The sequence below is a fragment of the Hemicordylus capensis genome, chromosome 5 (assembly GCF_027244095.1).
Source record: "Hemicordylus capensis ecotype Gifberg chromosome 5, rHemCap1.1.pri, whole genome shotgun sequence".
Lineage (NCBI taxonomy): Eukaryota > Metazoa > Chordata > Lepidosauria > Squamata > Cordylidae > Hemicordylus > Hemicordylus capensis.
The window spans coordinates 178,495,022-178,513,732 of NC_069661.1; the positions used below are offsets into that span (position 1 = coordinate 178,495,022).

The 18,711-nt window shown below is 44.8% G+C and overlaps 1 protein-coding gene across 4 annotated transcripts in view; it reads left to right on the plus strand.

Annotated features, from left to right (window-relative positions):
* Nucleotides 1–2,542: 2,542 nt before the first annotated feature.
* The window catches only part of PDZRN4 (PDZ domain containing ring finger 4), a 434,390-nt gene continuing 418,221 nt past the window's right edge, over nucleotides 2,543–18,711 (plus strand). The window contains exons 1-2 of one of the 4 annotated variants that reach the window (XM_053255823.1): nucleotides 2,543–2,578; nucleotides 18,383–18,469. In XM_053255823.1, coding sequence (XP_053111798.1) covers nucleotides 2,576–2,578; nucleotides 18,383–18,469 — 90 coding nt within the window. In that variant the 5' untranslated portion in view covers nucleotides 2,543–2,575. Of the gene's footprint in view, nucleotides 2,579–14,383; nucleotides 14,489–16,438; nucleotides 16,881–18,382; nucleotides 18,470–18,711 lie in introns of those variants that run through there. The other 3 variants (XM_053255824.1, XM_053255822.1, XM_053255826.1) reach the window with 3 other exon arrangements.

Genomic DNA, 18,711 nt, shown 5'->3' on the forward strand with positions numbered 1-18,711 from the left:
TTATTATTATTTTACCCATAGCCCCTTTGGGGGGCTTCCTAAAGGCTGGGGGGGGGGTTGCAAAGATTCCCCCTCATCCCGCTGGCCTCTAGGGCCTCGCAGGGACCATTTGAGCATGTGCAGTGGCCGTTTTTAAAAATAATCTTTTTTCTCTTTTTTTTAAAGGCCACTGAAAACAAAATGGCTACCGCGCATGCTCAAATGGTCTCTGCAAAGCCTGGCATGACCTAGAGCCTCACAGAGGCCATTTGAGCATGCACGGTGCCATTTTGTTTTTGGCAGCCATTTTAAAAATTTTTTACAAAATGGCGCCCCCCTTCAAGTGGCCTGCTTGCCCTACCCCTAGATACACCCCTGCCCAGGAAGGAAAACCATGCCAGCCAATTAAGTTTAAGTGCCAGGAGGAGCTTACTCCCTTTACTCCAGTTTGTGCAAGTTGCCCAAACCAGACTACACACTCCAGCCTCCAGACCCTCAGTGTGGTAAGTTAACCTTACATGCAACCAAGTTTTCATCTGGAGGCTGGGGATGGGAATCAGAACTGTGGTTGGGTCCTGGAATCCCAGCTCAGACTGTTTGGATGTCAGGGGTTGGGGCAACCTAAGGTAAGTTTGCCTCAGATTTCCTGTGATGTCTGAAGGTGGGAATTTTCTAAGGTTTAATGGTGTTTAGAGGATAGGCAAACTTCTCTGTTAGCCAGAATCATTATTCCTATTTGGTAGCCAGTAACCAAAGGTTTATTTGGTAGTCAGTAACCTTTACTTGTCTAAGTTCAGACTTGGTTTGTAGGCAACCCAGATCGACACATGTACATAAAGGTAAAGTGTGCCTTCAAGTTGATTTCGACTCTTGGCACCCACAGAGCCCTCTGGTTTTCTTTGGTAGAATACAGGAGGGGTTTGCCATTGCCTCCTCCTGCGCAGTATGAGATGATGCCGTTCAGCATCTTCCTATATCGCTGCTGCCCGATATAGAACCAGTGGGAATTCAAATCAGCAACCTTTTGCTTGTTAGTCAAGCATTTCCCCGCTTCGCCACTTAAGGTACATACTTGCGTACATATACATAGACACATCCGTGCATTAGTTTCAGATCAAGCATAAAACAAACTCTTAATGATTACCCTTCTCCTTCATCACACTGAAGCATCACAACAAACACATAACATTCCAATCACTCCATAATATATTCTGTAACCCAAAACACATCATTTTCAGAAGAACTCTAAAGAGCCCCTAAAACAATATTCACTCCCAATTCAGCCAGATATAACTGTTTCATAGAAGCAAGTAATCCTCTTGTACTGGGACCAAACTCCTCAACACTGCCCAAACTGACCACAACATCCTCCAAACCATCATCTAGCAGACCAAGATATGGGTTTTAAAAGTTCACCATATGTTGACTTCAGCAATGAGAATCTGGCAAAACCAACAAGGGCATATTAGGTTGCTGATTTAGCTTAGATCTTTTTTGTTGTTAAAAATCCTTTCACCATGGTCAGAACCCTGATCAAATCTGAATAAACCTACTGCTATCCACTGAGATTCCTGAGGTCTGCTGTTGTATATAATTAAATCTCTGCAGTGTGTGCTGAGAAGATATTTGATTCTTATCTGTGGAAAGGACAGATGACTTTGTGAAATATGACCCAATTTTGAACTAAAGGTCAATTTTAAGATATTGGGGGCACACATATATAGTGATAAGTATCTTTCAAGCAACAATAAAATATGCAAAACTCATCTATAAAGCAGGACATGAATACACCAAAGTTAACAATGAATAACAATTAGATTGTGGTACTGGTTAGTCCTGTTTTTAATCCAGAAAGCATCAAAATGTGATCCTGTGTATCATTGTGACTTTAAATGTTTCAAGATATGTTTGAAATGTAGAAGTAAGATTGTGGATTGAAAGATGGGTTTTCATCTACATCCCCTGCTACTGTGTTTTATCCTGAAAGGAGAGCAATGAGAAGTTTGGGAAAGCTGGGGATAATCATGAAGAGCTTAAGTCAGCACAGCTAATCTTAGTTTATGTACTGTCAATAGAATAATATGATTTATGAAGGTCAGGCACTAGCTACTTTTTGGTGCTCAACAGAGGCGTAACGATAGGGGGGCAGGGGGGCACGTGCCCTGGGCGCCACCCGCTAGGGGGCACCAAAAAGTACCCCCGAAGATCCCCTGCTGTTTTCGGGAAAAAAAATTTTTTTTGAGAAAAAAATTATTTTTTGAGTGCACTACAGTGTGCAGAGTGCACCCCACCCTCCCCCGGTCCCGGCGCCAGCTCCGGCACTGGGCGCCGCCGCCGCCGCCGCGTTTGCCGTTAGTGCCTGCTTTGCAAATTGCAGCTTCGGTGTCGGCAAGGCAACTCTCTTAGTCTGTCTCTCTCACACACTCCGAGTCCGAGAGTCCGCTGAGCTGGTCGGCCGGACCTCATTTTCAGCGGAGAGAGCTCCGCCCGCCCTTCCCCTCAGCTGCTGTTCCACTTCCTGGGGCTTGCTTTAGTTTCTCCCCCACTGTGGGATTGAGCTGCTGGGTAGCTGCGAAGGAGGGCAATCTGTGAAGACATGGTAAGCTCGGAGGGGTTTTATTCTGATGATCAAACTTCTTCCCCTCCCTGCTTTCCATCCTTGGCGCTTTCCTCTCCCTCCCTGTTTCAGGATTAAAGAAGATCTGCCCAGATCTCTCGTGGTCTCTAGCTCCCTTCCCCCCATTCCCTGATCATTTTATGCTGCAAAAGAATGATTTTTAAAATGGAAATGATCACCATCTTTCTCAGACGTATGGATTTCTCTTTGCATTGCATTGCATTGGCGAAGGGGGCTGTGGAGGGGGACGGAGCTTCCCTCCCCCCGCCACAGCCCCCTTTGCCTATGCAATGCAATGCATAGAGGAGAGGCAACAAGCCTCCCATCAGTGGCTTCTCAGTCTTTTGCAATGGCTTTCATCTCTTCTGATGTGGGGGGGCAGTCTCCATTACAACCACTATCTGAGCCTCTCCTCTTGCAAACACCAAATACAACTTCTTGGGTTCAATTGTAGCGCTGGTTCATTGAAGGAGGCAGGCAGCGGTGCAGGCTCATGAGTCTCCTACTGTGTAAACAGGGACAAGCATGCCTTCTGGAAAGCTGTAGTTTGCAAACCTGGATGTGTGATGGGGAAAGGGTGACCCCTTTCGCTTTCCAGTCATTCTGGAGAGGAGGAGGAGGGCGGCGGGACCCAGCCTCTTGGATCTGCGGTGGAGATAGGGTAAGGAGGACCAGTTTTGCTAATAGATCAAGAAGTTATTTCTAGCAGAAAGCTAGAGGGAAGGGTCCCCGTTGTTCTTCCTGCTCCACCCAGCTCTTCCTACCTTAGGGGACATCCTCCCTCTCCTTCCCTTTTACACTATCTTCTCCTTCTTTTGGTCTCATGTTGGTTCTGTTTACATCTGGATCTGTGTCGGCTGAGACCCTAGTTAGCTCTGGCTGCAGTCGTACTCACAATTTCTAGGGATAAGTAAGCTCCATTGAGCTCAGTGAGACTTACTTCCAGGGAAATCATGCCTGGGATTGGGCTCCACAGCACATTTTATTTTAAAACAGGGTAGAGTCTTTGTTTTTTTTAAACTAAAGGGCTGTGCAGAAGCTTTTCCAGGGGTACAACTTAAAAGGGAGGAAAAGTAACCTCTATCCTTCTGTTCATCATGTTCCCAACACCAACAACCTCTGTGTGATTTCCCCATCCCCACCCCATGTATGTTTAAATTCAGATTGATTTTTTTTAAATGGGGCTCATTAGTAGATGGCAGAACAATGAATCTTATATTGCTACATTAATTTTGTATTTGTTGGTGGGGAAGGTGGGATCTAAATGTACTAAAGTAGCTGGGATTTCAGACGTGGAAAGTGCCTGCCTTTAACTTGTGTGGTGCTTAAAAAAAATAATAACTTGTAAGAATTCACCCCCAGAAATGTTGCTTGACTTGTATTTTTGAGCTGATATTATAGCAAAGTTATCTGAAAGATGGGTGTCAGATGTTTGGACAGGGGCGCAATTTCAGTGCTTGCCCTGGGCGCCATTTTCCCTAGATACGCCTCTGGTGCTCAATGCATGTGTGTGTGTGTGTGTGTGTGTGTATGTGCATACACACGCACCCACACCATTATTATGTAGTAGTACATCTAAATGCCATGGATTACGCTGAAGCAGGCTTCTCTGAGCAAACCATTCCATACTGTCAAAGACAAACTGTATTGTATATTGTCTGGAGTAAAAGTATGACAACTTTTCTTGCCTCTCATGCAGGAATGGGAACTTAGAACTGGAGGGAGAGGGGAATGGGAGGAGTGTTCTGGGAGAAGGAGTGGAACATGATGATATATATCTTTAATTACCTGCGGGTGGAGCCAGCTTGGCTTGGGGATGTGTAACACTGACTTTGTTAAGGTTGTCACTGGGTTATTAGGTCACTCTACAGATGAGTGCAGCTTAATCTGTAATGGTGTTGGGCTGGAGGGCTGTTATGGTGAGTGGGGATATGGAGGAAGGCATGTTGATCTTGCGACTCTCAGGTTGGATCCGCTCTCATTTGGACGCATGCCAGTGAACACTGCTCAGTGCCTCACAACCTGGGTTGGGTGGGCTGGCATGCATCCCCTCCTTGGGAATAACCTTGTGGTAGAGACACGGTTCAGACCGGTAAAGCCCAGTCCTTCACCCTCCTGTTGGCACACCTCCTATGAGACTGACCCACATAGGAGATACCCACACTTTAGTTCAATTCCTCATTGCAGGTTTGTAATTTATTCAATAAAGTGGCCCTAATTTCTTCCAACTACGCGTGCCCTGTCTTTATTTGGGTCTGGGTTCACAATTAGGCTGCAAACTTTAGTTAAAGTTAGAACAATCAATTTAAATACATTTTTAATCAGCTAAAAATTGAGAGCCAGTGTGGTGTGGTGGTTAGAGTGCTGGACTAGGACCGGGGAGACCCGAGTTCAAATCCCCATTCAGCCATGAAACTAGCTGGGTGACTCTGGGCCAGTCACTTCTCTCTCAGCCTAACCTACTTCACAGGGTTGTTGTGAGAAGAAACTTAAGTATGTAGTACACCGCTCTGGGCTCCTTGGAGGAAGAGTGGGATATAAAATGTACATAAATAAATAAATAAATAAATAAATATCCTTGTTTGATTGAGCAGCACATGTTCTTAAATAACTATAATAATTAGTGTAAATAAACACTGCAGCTGGCAAACAGAAGAGACATTCCTGTTTACGCTCACACAGGATGAACTGCCTGTTTTAAGATGGACCTGCTGTAATACAATCTAAAAACAAAGTATGCTTTTTCTTCATTCAAAGTATCATATGAAAATATATGGAGATTTAATATTTAATCAATTTAAACTAATTTGGTTAACTATATTAGGTTGTGTAACGGCACAGGAAACCTTTGCTTTTCCTTCCTTCTGTGGGTAAAATGTAGACTATAAGGTCCTTAGGGAAGAAATCTATCTGGGTTGGGGTTTTTTCCCTTAGTTTGCTCTGTCAAACAGAAAACTGTATACAGTGATGGTGATAAATAACATTTGTACAAACCTTCACGCAGATAGTTCTAAACTGCAAATTGCCTAGCACAGAGAAGAAAAATGAGAATGAAGATGTCACATGGAAAATTCTTTTGACAGAGCTGCTTTTCCTCTTTGTCAGGAAATGATTTTGTTGCTTTGCCTACAGCTATCATTATTTTTAAAAAGTTACACTATGACCTAACACTTTAATAAAAGCTGAGTGACAGTTTGGAAGCACTTAACAATGAAAATACTTTTTGTGGGGATTATAATGTTGAGGAGCCAAAGTAATATTGCGTACCTCGGTTGTTAGTTAGTTAGTTAGTTAGTTAGTTAGTTTATTTAACACATTTCTATACTGCTCCTTATGCAAGTCCCTGGGCAGTTCACAATCTAAAAACTCAACAATTAAAACATTAGCACAATTAAAACATTTTAAAATGCAGATTAAAACTCAAACTTTAAACTTTAAAACTATAAACTAAAAGTCTGACTAAACAGGTATGTCCTTTTCATGTCCTTCTTAAAAACATCCAGAGAAGGGAAGGCTCTAACTTTGGTAGGAAGCACGTTCCAAAGTCCCAGAGCAACCCTAGAAAAGGCCCGGTTTCGAGTCACCACGAACTGAACTCGTGGCAACTGCAACCGGACTGCCCCAGATGATCTTAATAGGTGGCAGGGTTCATGAAGAAGAAGGCAATCTCTTAAATACCTTGGCTCCAAACCATTCAGGGCTTTATAAGTAATAACCAGCACTTTGTATTTCACCCGGAAACTTTTGGCAGCCAGTGTAGGTTTTTTGTTTTTTTTAAATGGGTGTAATATATCTTCAGGTAACCCCAGAGACCAGCCAGACTGCTACATTCTGTACCAACTTCATTTTCCAGACTATGTACAAAGATAGTCCAACATAGAGTGCATTGCATTAGTCAAGTCTGGATGTTACCAGCATATGCACCACTGTTTTAAGGTCATTTCTCCAGAACTGAGTGTAGCTGGTAGGTCAGCCGAAGCTGGACTCTTAAAGCTGGTCACCAGAAGAAAGACCAGGAAGAGGTTTGGTCCAGAAGTACTTCCAGACTACATACCTGCTTTTTCTGGGGGAGTATAAGCCCATCCAGAACAGGCAGATATAAGCCACTTCCTAAGTTCTGACCTCCCACAATAAGTACCTCTCTCTTGTTTGGATTCAGCCTCAGTTTGTTCTCCCTCATCCAACCCATCACTTCCTCCAGGCAGGCATTTAAGGAATTTAGGCCATTCCCTGATGAAGTTGACATGGAGAAATGGATCTGGGTGCCATCAGCATACTGATAACACCCTGCCCCAAATCTTCTGATGATCTCTTCTGATGATCTCTCCCAGCGGTTTCATGTAGATTTTAGAAAGCATAGGAGATGTTCCAGTCTTTATTTATATTGTCACAGACCAGCAATCAATACAGGTCAAGCAAGAGAAAACAGCAAAACAGACATAATACAGAAGCACAGTTAGAACTATACCTGTACTATACAGAATAGAGTTCATACTCCTTTCACTAGTGAGCCTGTTATGTGGAAGCTAGCATTTGTTTTGCTAGCAGTCAAACAAAACTTAGCAACATTAGGGATATCTCATCTTTCTAGTCAGACAGCAAAAAACTAATATAAAATGAATCTGTATGACCTGGAAAATTGGCCATAATTTAAAATGGAAAGATGTAATGATAATGAAAATCCCTATATAACTCACAGTACAGTAAAACATGGGATGTGGTTTCTATGGCTGCTGAGGCATAGGGACAAAGTCTTTGGGCATATGAGATTTTCCTAAACTTTCCTTTGAGCACTGCATTGGGTAACGCATTAAAGTGAACCAGTGTGAACATCCTGCAATATTTTGAGATTGTGATTTTAGATAAATATCTAGCAGGATTAGAACCAGATGGTTGGCTTCCGATGAAAACTCCCTTAGGAATCAAATATGGAGCCAGTGTGGAGTGTTCGACTAGGACCAGGAAGGCCCGAATTCAAATCCCCATTCAGCCATCAAGCTCACTGGGTAACTCTGGGCCAGACATGTATATATCAGCCTGACCTACTTCACAGGTTGTTGTGAGGAAAAACATAACTCTGGGCTCCTTGCAGGAAGACCGGGATATAAGTGTAATAAATTAATATTGTTCTAATTGCATGTCCATATCAGAAACATACTGTCCAAGCAATTTGGCTTGAGCATGGCCTATTCTTAATAAAGTCTCTGGATTGAAGCCATATGAGTTCAACTTTTGGCAACCCACTCTTTTCCAGTGTGTGTTAAAGTTGTCTACCAATGTTACCAAGGAGGATAAATCTATAAGATGGAAATTTAACCTTAGCTTGTAGTCAAAGGCACTTAACCATACCCCAGTTTCTACCTTTGTGATGCCTGCTTCCAAATGAAGAGCAACATTAGGTACAGGTCATCCTAATTAGAGATCATCCAAGAGGCCTACCAAGACAGTTTCAACCCCACAGCCCACCTGGATGCTTCCAAGACTGCCTGGAACTGAGATGCCACCACCCTCTCAGGCACCTTGCCCAACCATGAGAGGTGGGATACAGACCTACATTTGCCTAATTTTGAGGGATCCAATGCAGGTGTCTTCAAAAGTGGTCCAATCATTTCATTCTTGAGTCAAGGAAGCATCCTGCCTTCCCTCAGAGAAGCATTAATTATCATAACAAGACCCTCTCCAATAAGCTCCCTATAAGATCGTATAAGCCATGTAGGACAAGGATCAAGAGAACAGATAGTAAGGTGATGCAGCTACTCGGGAGTCACAAGCTAAAATTCATACAATTTAACCATACAACAGGAGCTGCTGGACACTTCCACAGTAGACTCTGCAGTAACTGTAGAGTCTAGTTCAGCTTGGATAGGAGAGATTTTATCTGCAAAAAACTCATTAAAAACATTATAATTGATGGATCCAAATTCTCATCCAAGGGAGGAGTGGCTTGTACTAGCCCTCTCACAACCTAGACATCTCCGCTGCATGTGAGCTTGAAGAAGAAATGCAGGCAGAAAAGAACTGCTTCTTCGCTGTGTGCATTGCCAGAGCATAGATCTTCAAATGCGCTCTGTGTTGTAATCTGTTGAATTCACTTGCACTCTAGCTTTCTACCTTGCCACTTCAGCCTCCGTAGTTCTTCCATATACCAAGGGGCTAATTTAGAAGTTGGTCAGAGAGGACGCTTAGAGGCAATCATGTCTACCACCCTAGTAAGTTCATTATTCCAAGTCTGAACCAGAGCATTGACAAAATCACTGGCAGAACCAACCTTAAAGCTTTCCAAAGCTTATGAAATTCTATTGGATCCAATATCCTTTTCAAGTGGACCATCCTAATAGGTCCTTCACCCCTGCAGAGGAGGGTTGTGGCTGTGAGTTCAACCTTAATCAGATGGTGGTCCGTTCATGACAATGGGGAAATCACAGGAGTCCCCACCCATGTAACACCATTCTGATTTTTAAAAAAAATCAAAAGTGTGACCAGCAATGTGCATTGGTCCTGAGACCACTTGGGATAGACCCATAGTTGTCATGGCTGCTATGAACTTCTGAGCTGATCCTGACAAGTGGGTTTCAAAATGAACATTGAAGTCCCCCATAACTATCAGTTTTGGAAATTCCTGCAACCAAGTCAGTCAGTTCAGTTAGGGACTCTGTTGGGCAGATGTGTGAATGGTAAACCAACAGAAGTCCCAGTTTATACTTGGTCTCCAGAAATAAGAACATAAGAACAGCCCTGCTGGATCAGGCCCAAGGCCCATCAAGTCCAGCATTCTGTTTCACACAGTGGCCCACCAGATGCCGCGGGAAGCCTACAGGCAGGAGTTGAGGGCATGCCTTCACTCCTGCCATTACTCATCTGTAACTGGTACTCAGAGGCATCCTACCTTTGAGGCTGGAGGTGGCCTATAGCCCTCCGACTAGTAGCTGTTGACATAGGCGTAACTATAGGTGGCAGGGGGGGCACGTGCCCTGGGCGCCACTTGGCAGGGGGTGCCAAAAAGTGCCCCTGCCAATTTGCTGGGAAATTTTTAATTTTAATTTTAATTTTTTTTTTTTTTGCAGAGCAGTCCCCCTCCCCTGGTCCCGGCACCCCCCCCTTGGCATTGCTCATCCAGCACTGGGCGCCGCGGCGTCTTCATAGTCCAAGTCTCTGACTCTCACTCTCCGGCGCGCCCCGCCGCCCCGCCACCAGTAGCGCATGCGTCGAGAGGAGGACACGCACCAGAGCAAACTTCCTGAACAACTCCCTCTTCTGAACAACTTCCTGAACACCCGAACCAGTTCCCCTTTTTGCTCATTCAAGTCCTTCCTCCCCTATAATCTAACCACGTTTTAACTGAAAAGGTTCAGGGAGGGGGAGATGTGGAACCTTGGGTTCCACATCCCCCCATCTCTCCCTTCCTGGATTTTTTCACTATGTAATGCAAGCTAACTTAATTATATGTCATCATCAAAATGGATTAGCTGTTTCAGCCCATCAGGAAAGTCTAAACCTCCACCGATTTAATTAACCAGACTAAAAATCAGATGAACAGAGAATGTTTTAATGAAAGGTGGTATATAAATTTAACAATAAGTAAAACTATCATTAGGAGCAATTAGCGATTACTTAAACATTGGTGCTGCCAAGCAATTTGTAAATAAAACTAGAAGCCCTTTGAAAATAAGCTGGAATTAATTGTAGGTTGGGCAGGGGGTGAAAGTGTATACTTCTAAACATTTATTGTTAAATTTATATACCACCTTTCATTAAAAACAACCCCAAAGTGGTTTGGTTTTAGTCATGGATTTTAATTTTAATTGCTCTTTTTGTCAATGTGATGAAGATTAGTTAAATCTGAGTGGTCTTAGGCAACCAATGTTGCATCTGAAATGCCATTTCATTTTTTATTGTCATAAATACTCTCCAACCAATTTAAATAGCAAAGGTGTATATTATCGCTTTATTCAATTGCAGGGAATCTCAAAAAAGCAGGATTTGCAACTAAGGCAGTGCATATCTTCTCTAAAATGGCCCTTTTATAGTGTTTCCCACTTTGAAATCGTAACATAAAACAAAGCATAAATGCATAAATGCTTCCCCCTCCATTTGAAACCTTTTCTGGTGTAAATAGCGTGCGGTTTTGGAAAAGGGGAGTCTTTCTTTAACAGCGGGAGAATAAGGAGTCTTTAGCACTATCACCCTAGTCCCTCGAATTACTTTGGAGTCCTTGGTTTTCGTTTTGTTAAAATACAGTCACTCACAAGGGAAAGTCAGGAACAGAACCAGGGCGTGAGGGAGGGGCATCATAATCATAATCATCATTGCATCATAATTCTGATGTTTGAGATACAAGCCAACTTCACAGGGTTGTTGTGAGGAAAAACTTAAGTATAATGTAGTATTATCATCATTGCATCATAATTCTGATGTTTGAGATACAAGCCAACTTCACAGGGTTGTTGTGAGGAAAAACCTAAGTATGTAGTGCATTTTGAAATTTTTGGTAATTTTTGTAATTTTTTAAATTTTTAAAATAAAAGTTTCCTGAAACATGTGTGTCAGTCAGATGTATGTTGGGGGGCGGCGGCGGAGGGGACGCGGCGGCGGGGGGGGCGCAATTTCAGTGCTTGCCCCAGGCGCCGTTTTCCCTAGTTACGCCTCTGGCTGTTGATAGACCTCTCCGCCATGAAGTTATCCAAACCCCTCTTAAAACCATCCAGGTTGTTGGCTGTCACCACATCTTGTGACAGAGAATTCCACAAGCTGATTATGCGTTGTGTGAAAAAGTACCTCCATTTGTTGGTCCTAAATTTCCTGGCAATCAATTTAATGGGATGACCCATGGTCAGAGTTTTATGTGAGAGGGAGAAGAATTTCTCTCTATCCACTTTCTCCACACTATGCTTGATTTTATTGACCTCTATCATGTCTCCCTGCAGTCATCTTTTTTCTAAACGAAATAGCCCCAGGTATTGTAGCATTGCCTCATAAGAAAAATGCTCTGGGCCCCTGATCATCTTGGTTGCCCTCTTCTGCACCTTTTCCAGTTCTACAATCTCCTTTTTTAGATGTGACGACCAGAATTCTACGCAGTACTCCAGGTGTGGCCGCACCATCATTTTGTATAAGGGCATTATGATATTAGCCGTTTTATTTTCAATCCCCTTCCTAATGATCCCTAGCATGGAACTGGCCTTTCTCACAGCTGCCTCACATTGAGTTGACACTTTCAATGAGCTGTCCGCCACGACCTCAAGATCCCTCTCCTGGTCAGTCACCAACAGCCCAGATCCCATCAATGCATACTTGAAGTTGTGGGTTTTTGTCCCAATGTGCAACACTTCACACTTGCCAACACTGAACTGCATTTGCCATTTTGTCACCCACTCATCCAGTTTGGAGAGATCCTTTTGGAGCTCCTCACAATCTGTTTTGGATTTCACTACCCAAAAGAGTTTGCTATCATCTGCAAATTTGGCCACCTCACTGCTTACCCCTACTTCTAGATCATTGATGAATGAATTAAAAAGCACCAGTCCCAGTAAAGATCCCTGGAGACCCCACTTCTTACTTCCCTCCATAGTGAAAACTCTTCATTTATACCTACTCTCTGTTTCCTGTCTTTCAACCAGTTAGCAATGCACACATGTACTTATCCCCTTATCCCATGACCCCTAAGTTTCCTCAGGAGTCTTTGATGAGGAACTTTGTCAAAAGCTTTTTTGGAAGTCCAGGTATACTATGTCAACTGGATCACCTTGATCCACACACTGGTTGACACTCTCAACCAAAATAAAAACTCCAAAAGGTTTGTGAGGCAAGATTTAGCTTTGCGGAAGCCATGCTGGTTCTCTCCCAGCAGGGCCTGTTCTTCTATGTGCTTTACAATTTTATCCTTGAGGATGCTTTCCATCAATTTGCCTGGAACAGACGTTAAGCTAACTGGCCTGTAACTTCCCAGATCTCCCCAGGATCCCTTTTTGGAAATCGGTGTTACATTTGCTACTTTCCAGTTCTCCGGTACAGAACCTGATTGCCAGGATAAGTTACATATTTTAGCAAGTAGGTCGGCAATTTCACATTTGAGTTCTTGGATGGATGCCATCCGGCCCCGGCGATTGGCCCTGGTCGTAGGGACTGTACCAAGTGAAGGCACTTTGCAGGCTCTGAAGCACATCTCTTGGCTGATGTCCAGACTAAACCTTAACTCTTCTGTGTTGGGAGATATTTTGGGAGGCACAGGCACCTACAGAGGGAAGGGGAAAATCACCAAGAATAGCCCCCCCCCCCCCGAAAAACCTAGCATATCCACGGAAGGTTAGTCTGGATTTCTATTTTTGTTCCCTATTTTCAATTAAACAGGCTCCTAAAGGACAGCAAAGTATCAACAGCAACTGCAGAGGAAAGGACTTATTTGGGGTCAGAGGACCTTTTTGGATGCATTTGATTCCTGTAGCCTATCTTCAGCTTGTGCTGAACACTCATCAGCACTGGAGACAGGTCATGGCTGGATCAAATCAAATGTGCTGTTTCAGTTAGCGCTGACGTACTAAGCTAAGAGTGGAGGATTATTTTGCAAATGTGTCCAAGATGCACACGCTTGAGATGCATACATACACACTATATCAACATTATATGAATATGCATTGAGTATATATGACGGCACACTTTACCTTTATATAAGCTTTGGAGCCAATGTAAGGATTGCATTTTTAAGAAGACTCTAGACCTCCTAAGGGGGCTTGTATCTCTTGCTTTTCCTTCTCATATGAAGAGGTACAACTGACTACTTTATCTTGGGGCCAGGCTTGATGTAATAATGTGGCAGTTCCATTAGGGGAACTTTCATAGACATTTTATTTCCAAAGGTAGCTGTGAAGGTATGTGCATTTGATTTGGATTGGGGTCATGGCATGAGGTTGGGCCTATCATGCTTTGCCGTGCTCTACACCACTAATCTAAATTGCTTAGTTTGGAAACCTACTATGGCTCAGATGGTATCCTTAAGTGTTCTAATTCATGGCTAGTAGCACCCTTGGTGGGGAGGGATTGTTGGAAAATTGTCATGGGGGCAAACTGGGATTCCAGTTTGCCTTCCTATGGCTGAATTTTGAAAAAGTCAGGAATTCCAATTATGGAACTCCCACACTTAAAAGTGGAGTGTCTATTTTGCAGTTGTGAATTGTCCCCTTTGTTAAGTAGGGTTTGCCTTGGCTTGCATTTGGATGCATGACTACATGAGAGCCTAGGTGGCCAGATTTGGCTTTTTAAAAGCCAAATTCTGGCTCTCAGCCCATTTGACCCACGAGTATACACCTTAGGTTCTGGTCACCCTGATGTGAGCACTGTTTGCTATAAGTTACAGTATTTCCCTTAGGGCAGGGGTTCTCCAATCCCTGAGTTCTCACAGTGGCATTTGGCTATTGTCACTATGATGATTGGAATTGTCCAACATCTGGGGATGAAAATTTGAGAACTTCTGCCTTAGGGAATGGGCCCATAGCTCAGGGGTGGAAAGATTCATGTCTGAAACCTTGGAAAGCTGCTGCCAACCAGTGTAGACAATCCTAAGCTACGTAGTCCAATGGTCTGGACTGGTATAAGGCAGCTTCCTATGTTCCTATCTAGTTTTCCCTCTAGCATGATACCTGCTTAGTGTAGACACATGCTAATGTTTTCCCATTTACAACTTTGACTGAAATAAGGAACATCAGTAGTGTTCTTTTGGACTATGAATTTTCTGCACTAAGCAACAGTAATTTCCAACCTTCTTTTTTAAAGTCAAGGATGTCTTAGCTACTAGTGGTGAAGTAAAGTGCTTTGTACATGAACAAGAGACCAGCTCTCCTCTGTTGCGTAATCCAGATTGAGAACCCATACTGAAAAGCTTCTAGGGACCACAGTCTGGTAAGTTGTAGCCCCTCACTCAAAAAATATCTTGCCTAATAATATTTCCCTAGGACAAAAAACACCAAAGGGTGGAGCATGGAGCCAATGAACAAAAATGACAGATGCTTCACTTGTTTTTAGTTCCAGTTTCACAACATAGCCTTAAATAACATGGTGTGTTTTTAGGACATTCAAGTCAAATAAGTGTGTAAGAATATGAGGTTTAAAGAGAAACCCTGCCCCATTAATGAAGGGTGTGGGCTCTGCTGGGGCAGGGCAGCAGAGGAAAGCAGTAGACAAAATGAACCTGTACCACACTCCTACAGAGGGGAATGGCCCTTCCCTTCCTCTTCTCATCAGGATGTGCTGCCTACACAAGTTCCAAACCTGAACTTTCAGCAAATTGTTTTCCTGTCCCTTGATTGTGGAGAAAAACAGTGGAAATTATAGATTAGGTAGGAAGAAATAACCCAGCCAAACATTTCAATGGTTAAGAGAAGTAAGTGCTGGAATTTGATAAATCACCCAAACCAAAAGCCACAGAAACCTTGACATATAATTTGTAAAATGATGGGAGTTTGGACTCCTTCCCCGGCTTCTGATCTGGCAGCTTTTCATTCCCAGATGCAAAGGGGACCAGTGTGGCTGTTTAGCATTTGAAATGCATTCTGCACAGGCTCACTGGAACTATACTGGTATTCACAAGCACAGAACAGTGCAATCCCAGCTAATGTGGTTCATTAATTACAAGCCCAATCCAACCAAATTCCTTCCAGTGACTGGGATATATGTTTGAAATCCTGGAATTCGATGTGCTCTTTTCGTTATGCAGGGAGCGTTACAATTACATATAACGAGATACCTAACAGGAATTGGCCACTGAATGGCCAATTCCATCCCTCTGAAGCAGCTTCTTCCAAGAGCTTCCGATGCAGCGCGAAGAGGGACTATTGAGAGGGGAAAGGGAAACATCTCGGAGTGCTTACCAGATTGCGGCGGTCGGGGTCTTTGAAGCTGGTCTGAAGCTACCGGGCAGTTTATCTTTGTTCTCGCGGGAGTTTAGCTTTGTTTGGGTATCTATCGCTAATCGCTTTTTAGAACCAAGCCCCCCACTGAAATCTATGGGAATTACTAATTTACTTGCACGAAAACTCGTTTAGGACTGGGTGAAAAGAGCGTTTTGGCGTTTGTTTTGTTCTGTCGTTCTTTGGCTTTTTTGAGAGCTGAAACGACCTCCCCCACCCCCCGCTTTTTGCTCGCCCTCGCCCGCCTCAATTTTAAAGCGTCGTCGATAATCTGCAGGGCGAGCGAGCCACTGGCTCCCGGCCATCCCCCGCGCGCTTTCCACGCCCAGATGCAATGAAAGGGTGGAGGTGTTGACAGTAGAGAAGGGAAGAGCCATTGGCAGACGCGCCTATTAGAGGTAATACGGCAGTATCCGTGGCGAGCCTCTGAAAACTTCAAGCGAACTCCGACTGGCGATCTACCCTTCTCCTTCCAGAGCCTCTTCACTTTTCCTCCATCTCTTCCCTTTGCTTCGAGTTGTTGCAAATAGGAGGAGGACCGCCGTGTCTCTCTCGGGGGGAAAGTCGCAGTGGTACAGCGACCGCAGGACAGTTTGCCCTCTCTCCATCCGGCCATGGGTCTTGACTCGGATCGCTTTGTGGAGCCAGTGGACCCGGATCTAAAGTGCAAGCTGTGCTGCCAAGTGCTGGACGAGCCTCTGTCCACCCCTTGTGGGCATGTCTTCTGCGCCGGCTGCTTGCTGCCGTGGGCGGTGCAGCAGCGGCGGTGCCCCCTGCGCTGCCAGCGCATCTCCGTCCAGGAGCTGCATCGGGTGCTGCCGCTGCGGAACCTGGTGCTGCGGCTGGCAGTCAAGTGCGCCTACCGCGCTCGGGGCTGCAGCCGGCGCGTGCCGCTCCACCAGCTGGCGGCGCACGTCGAGCACTGCGACTACAGCCCGGCCCGCTGCCGGCGCGACTCAAAGGGCAGCCCTGAAGTCCTCGAGGATCTGCACATGCGCGACGACAGCTACCCGCACCGGCCCGCCGGCATCTACCAGACGACGGGTTGCGGATTAGGGCTGCTGCTACTGCAGCGAGACTTAGGGGCGAGCGGCGGAGGGCAGCAGAAGCCGCCACAACGGGCGGGCTGTAGCGGCAGCGACGACGGGAGCGGGAGTCGCTGCTGCTTGCACGCGCTGCGCACCCTGCGAAGCAAGCAAGTCAGCCTGGAGCGAGAGCTGCTCGAGAGGCAGGCCCGCCAGTGGAGCAAGAGGGAGGCGGCGCTGCTGGCCCGGCTGCAGAGCGCGGAGCAGCCCACGACGCACAGCTCCTGGCAGAAGTTCAGCCCGCACGCCAGACCCATCGGCAGCATCGCCGGCAGCCTGGCGAGCGGCCCACACGGCAAGGTGAGGGACGGGCAAGGATTTCTCCACCCACCCAGGACCTTATTCGTTTACGGGATTCCCTGAGGCAACCGGGATTGTTGGAGTTGACGACCTGAATGGAGGATTAGCGAAGTTCATGAAGGATAGGTCTGAGTGCCAGTGGGTAGTAGTCATGATGGCACCTCCATGTTCAGAGGCAGGGTATGCGCATGAGGGGTTAGCAGCGGCTGACCAAACAGCTGCATGAACTGCTGTTCAGAAGCATCATTCTGGCTGGGTACCGTGGAAAACAGCTGGGCGGGGCCTTCTTGAGTTGCTTTTCTGGAAGCATCTGGTTGGGTACTGTGGGAAACAGGATGCTAGACCAAATGGATCTGAGGTTTGATCCGGCGGCGCATTTTAAAAATAGATGCTTTAAAAAGGCAAGACCTGTAAACTGGTCAGTTGCCCTATTATTGTGCCTTAGCAGCTCCCGCTCTTGGAAAAGCATCTCACTGCAGTTCCTTCTGAGAAAACTGTCCTGTTTTTCTTTTGGCTGGTGCCTGAGGTCTAGACTGAGAGAGATCTGGTGCGGGTTTACATTTTTGTTCACCCTGACCAGATGTCCAGCAGGTGCTGTGCTCAGGACCAAAAATTTAGGGAGAAACTGCACATGTGAAATTTCTGCTAATAGGGTTTTTTTTTTTAAAGTTAATAATTTCCCTCAGGCAAAGAAAAGCACAAGGAAGGGGTCACAAGCCTTCATAGGTGGCAGGCTTAAGCTACAATCCTTAACTGCATTTATTTGGGAGTAAGTCCCATTGTGCTCAAAATTCAAAACTGAGTTTTGGATTATATTGTTAATTCTGAACCACAGCTAACTAGAGCTAAGGTGGTTTTTAGTGCCAGGCTCAATACCGGAAGTAATAATAAACAGTAGTGCCTTTTGAACATGTATAGATTGTCTTTCTGGCCTCACACTTGAGGAAAGCTTATAAGGTAAGTTTTTCAAACTTTACATTTGACTTGTAAACTTTTTATTCTAACCTGTTGTGTGTAGGGTTGGTAGTGGTGGTATATAAACGTGAGCATTTTCTTAAGCTTATTCTGTTAAATGCTGGAATCACACGTCTATTTTTATATAGGCTCCATCTCTATGAATGCTTGAGACTGAACTGAATAAACAGTGTGTTTGCAGAAAATATTGTGCTAAATTTAGTCTAGACCAGTGGCTCTCAACCTGGAGGCCTCCAGATGCTGCTGAACAACTCCCATCAGCCCCAGCTACAAATTAATGTGGCTGGGGATGATGGGAATTGTAGTTCATCAACATCTGGAGATTCCCAGGTTGGGAACCACTGGTCTAGACAATGAGGAATGGAGAAGAAGAAAGATCTTTGGCTTAGCTGACAACAGATCTGTGTGTGTATGTATATGTGTATATATAAACGTGACAAATAATGGTTTTATTGGAATAGCTGTGGTGACTTGTTTTCATTCATTTTTGTTGTTGGTATTATTGAGTTTTGTGTATTTCTTCCTAGGAAGGAGCACCTAAGCTCTTAACCATCATGCTACACAGAGAAAACAGTACTTTGGGATTTAATATAGTTGGAGGTCAACCTAACCAGGTAACCAGAAAAGTTAATCCAGTGTCAATTTAAAGGAGACACAGATCATTCACATGACTGGTTTTCCTGGGTTCCAGGAAGGCTTACAGAGAGGCTCCTACATGCCTCCCTACAGACAAGCAGGAGGTTCCTCAGAACTTCGCTGCTTGCGTATCCACATGAGCATGGGCAGTGAGTGGCAGAGCTGTGGCAGGAGGGAAAACCTCACGCTGGATCCTCCAGCAGTGGAGTGGCCGGTCTTT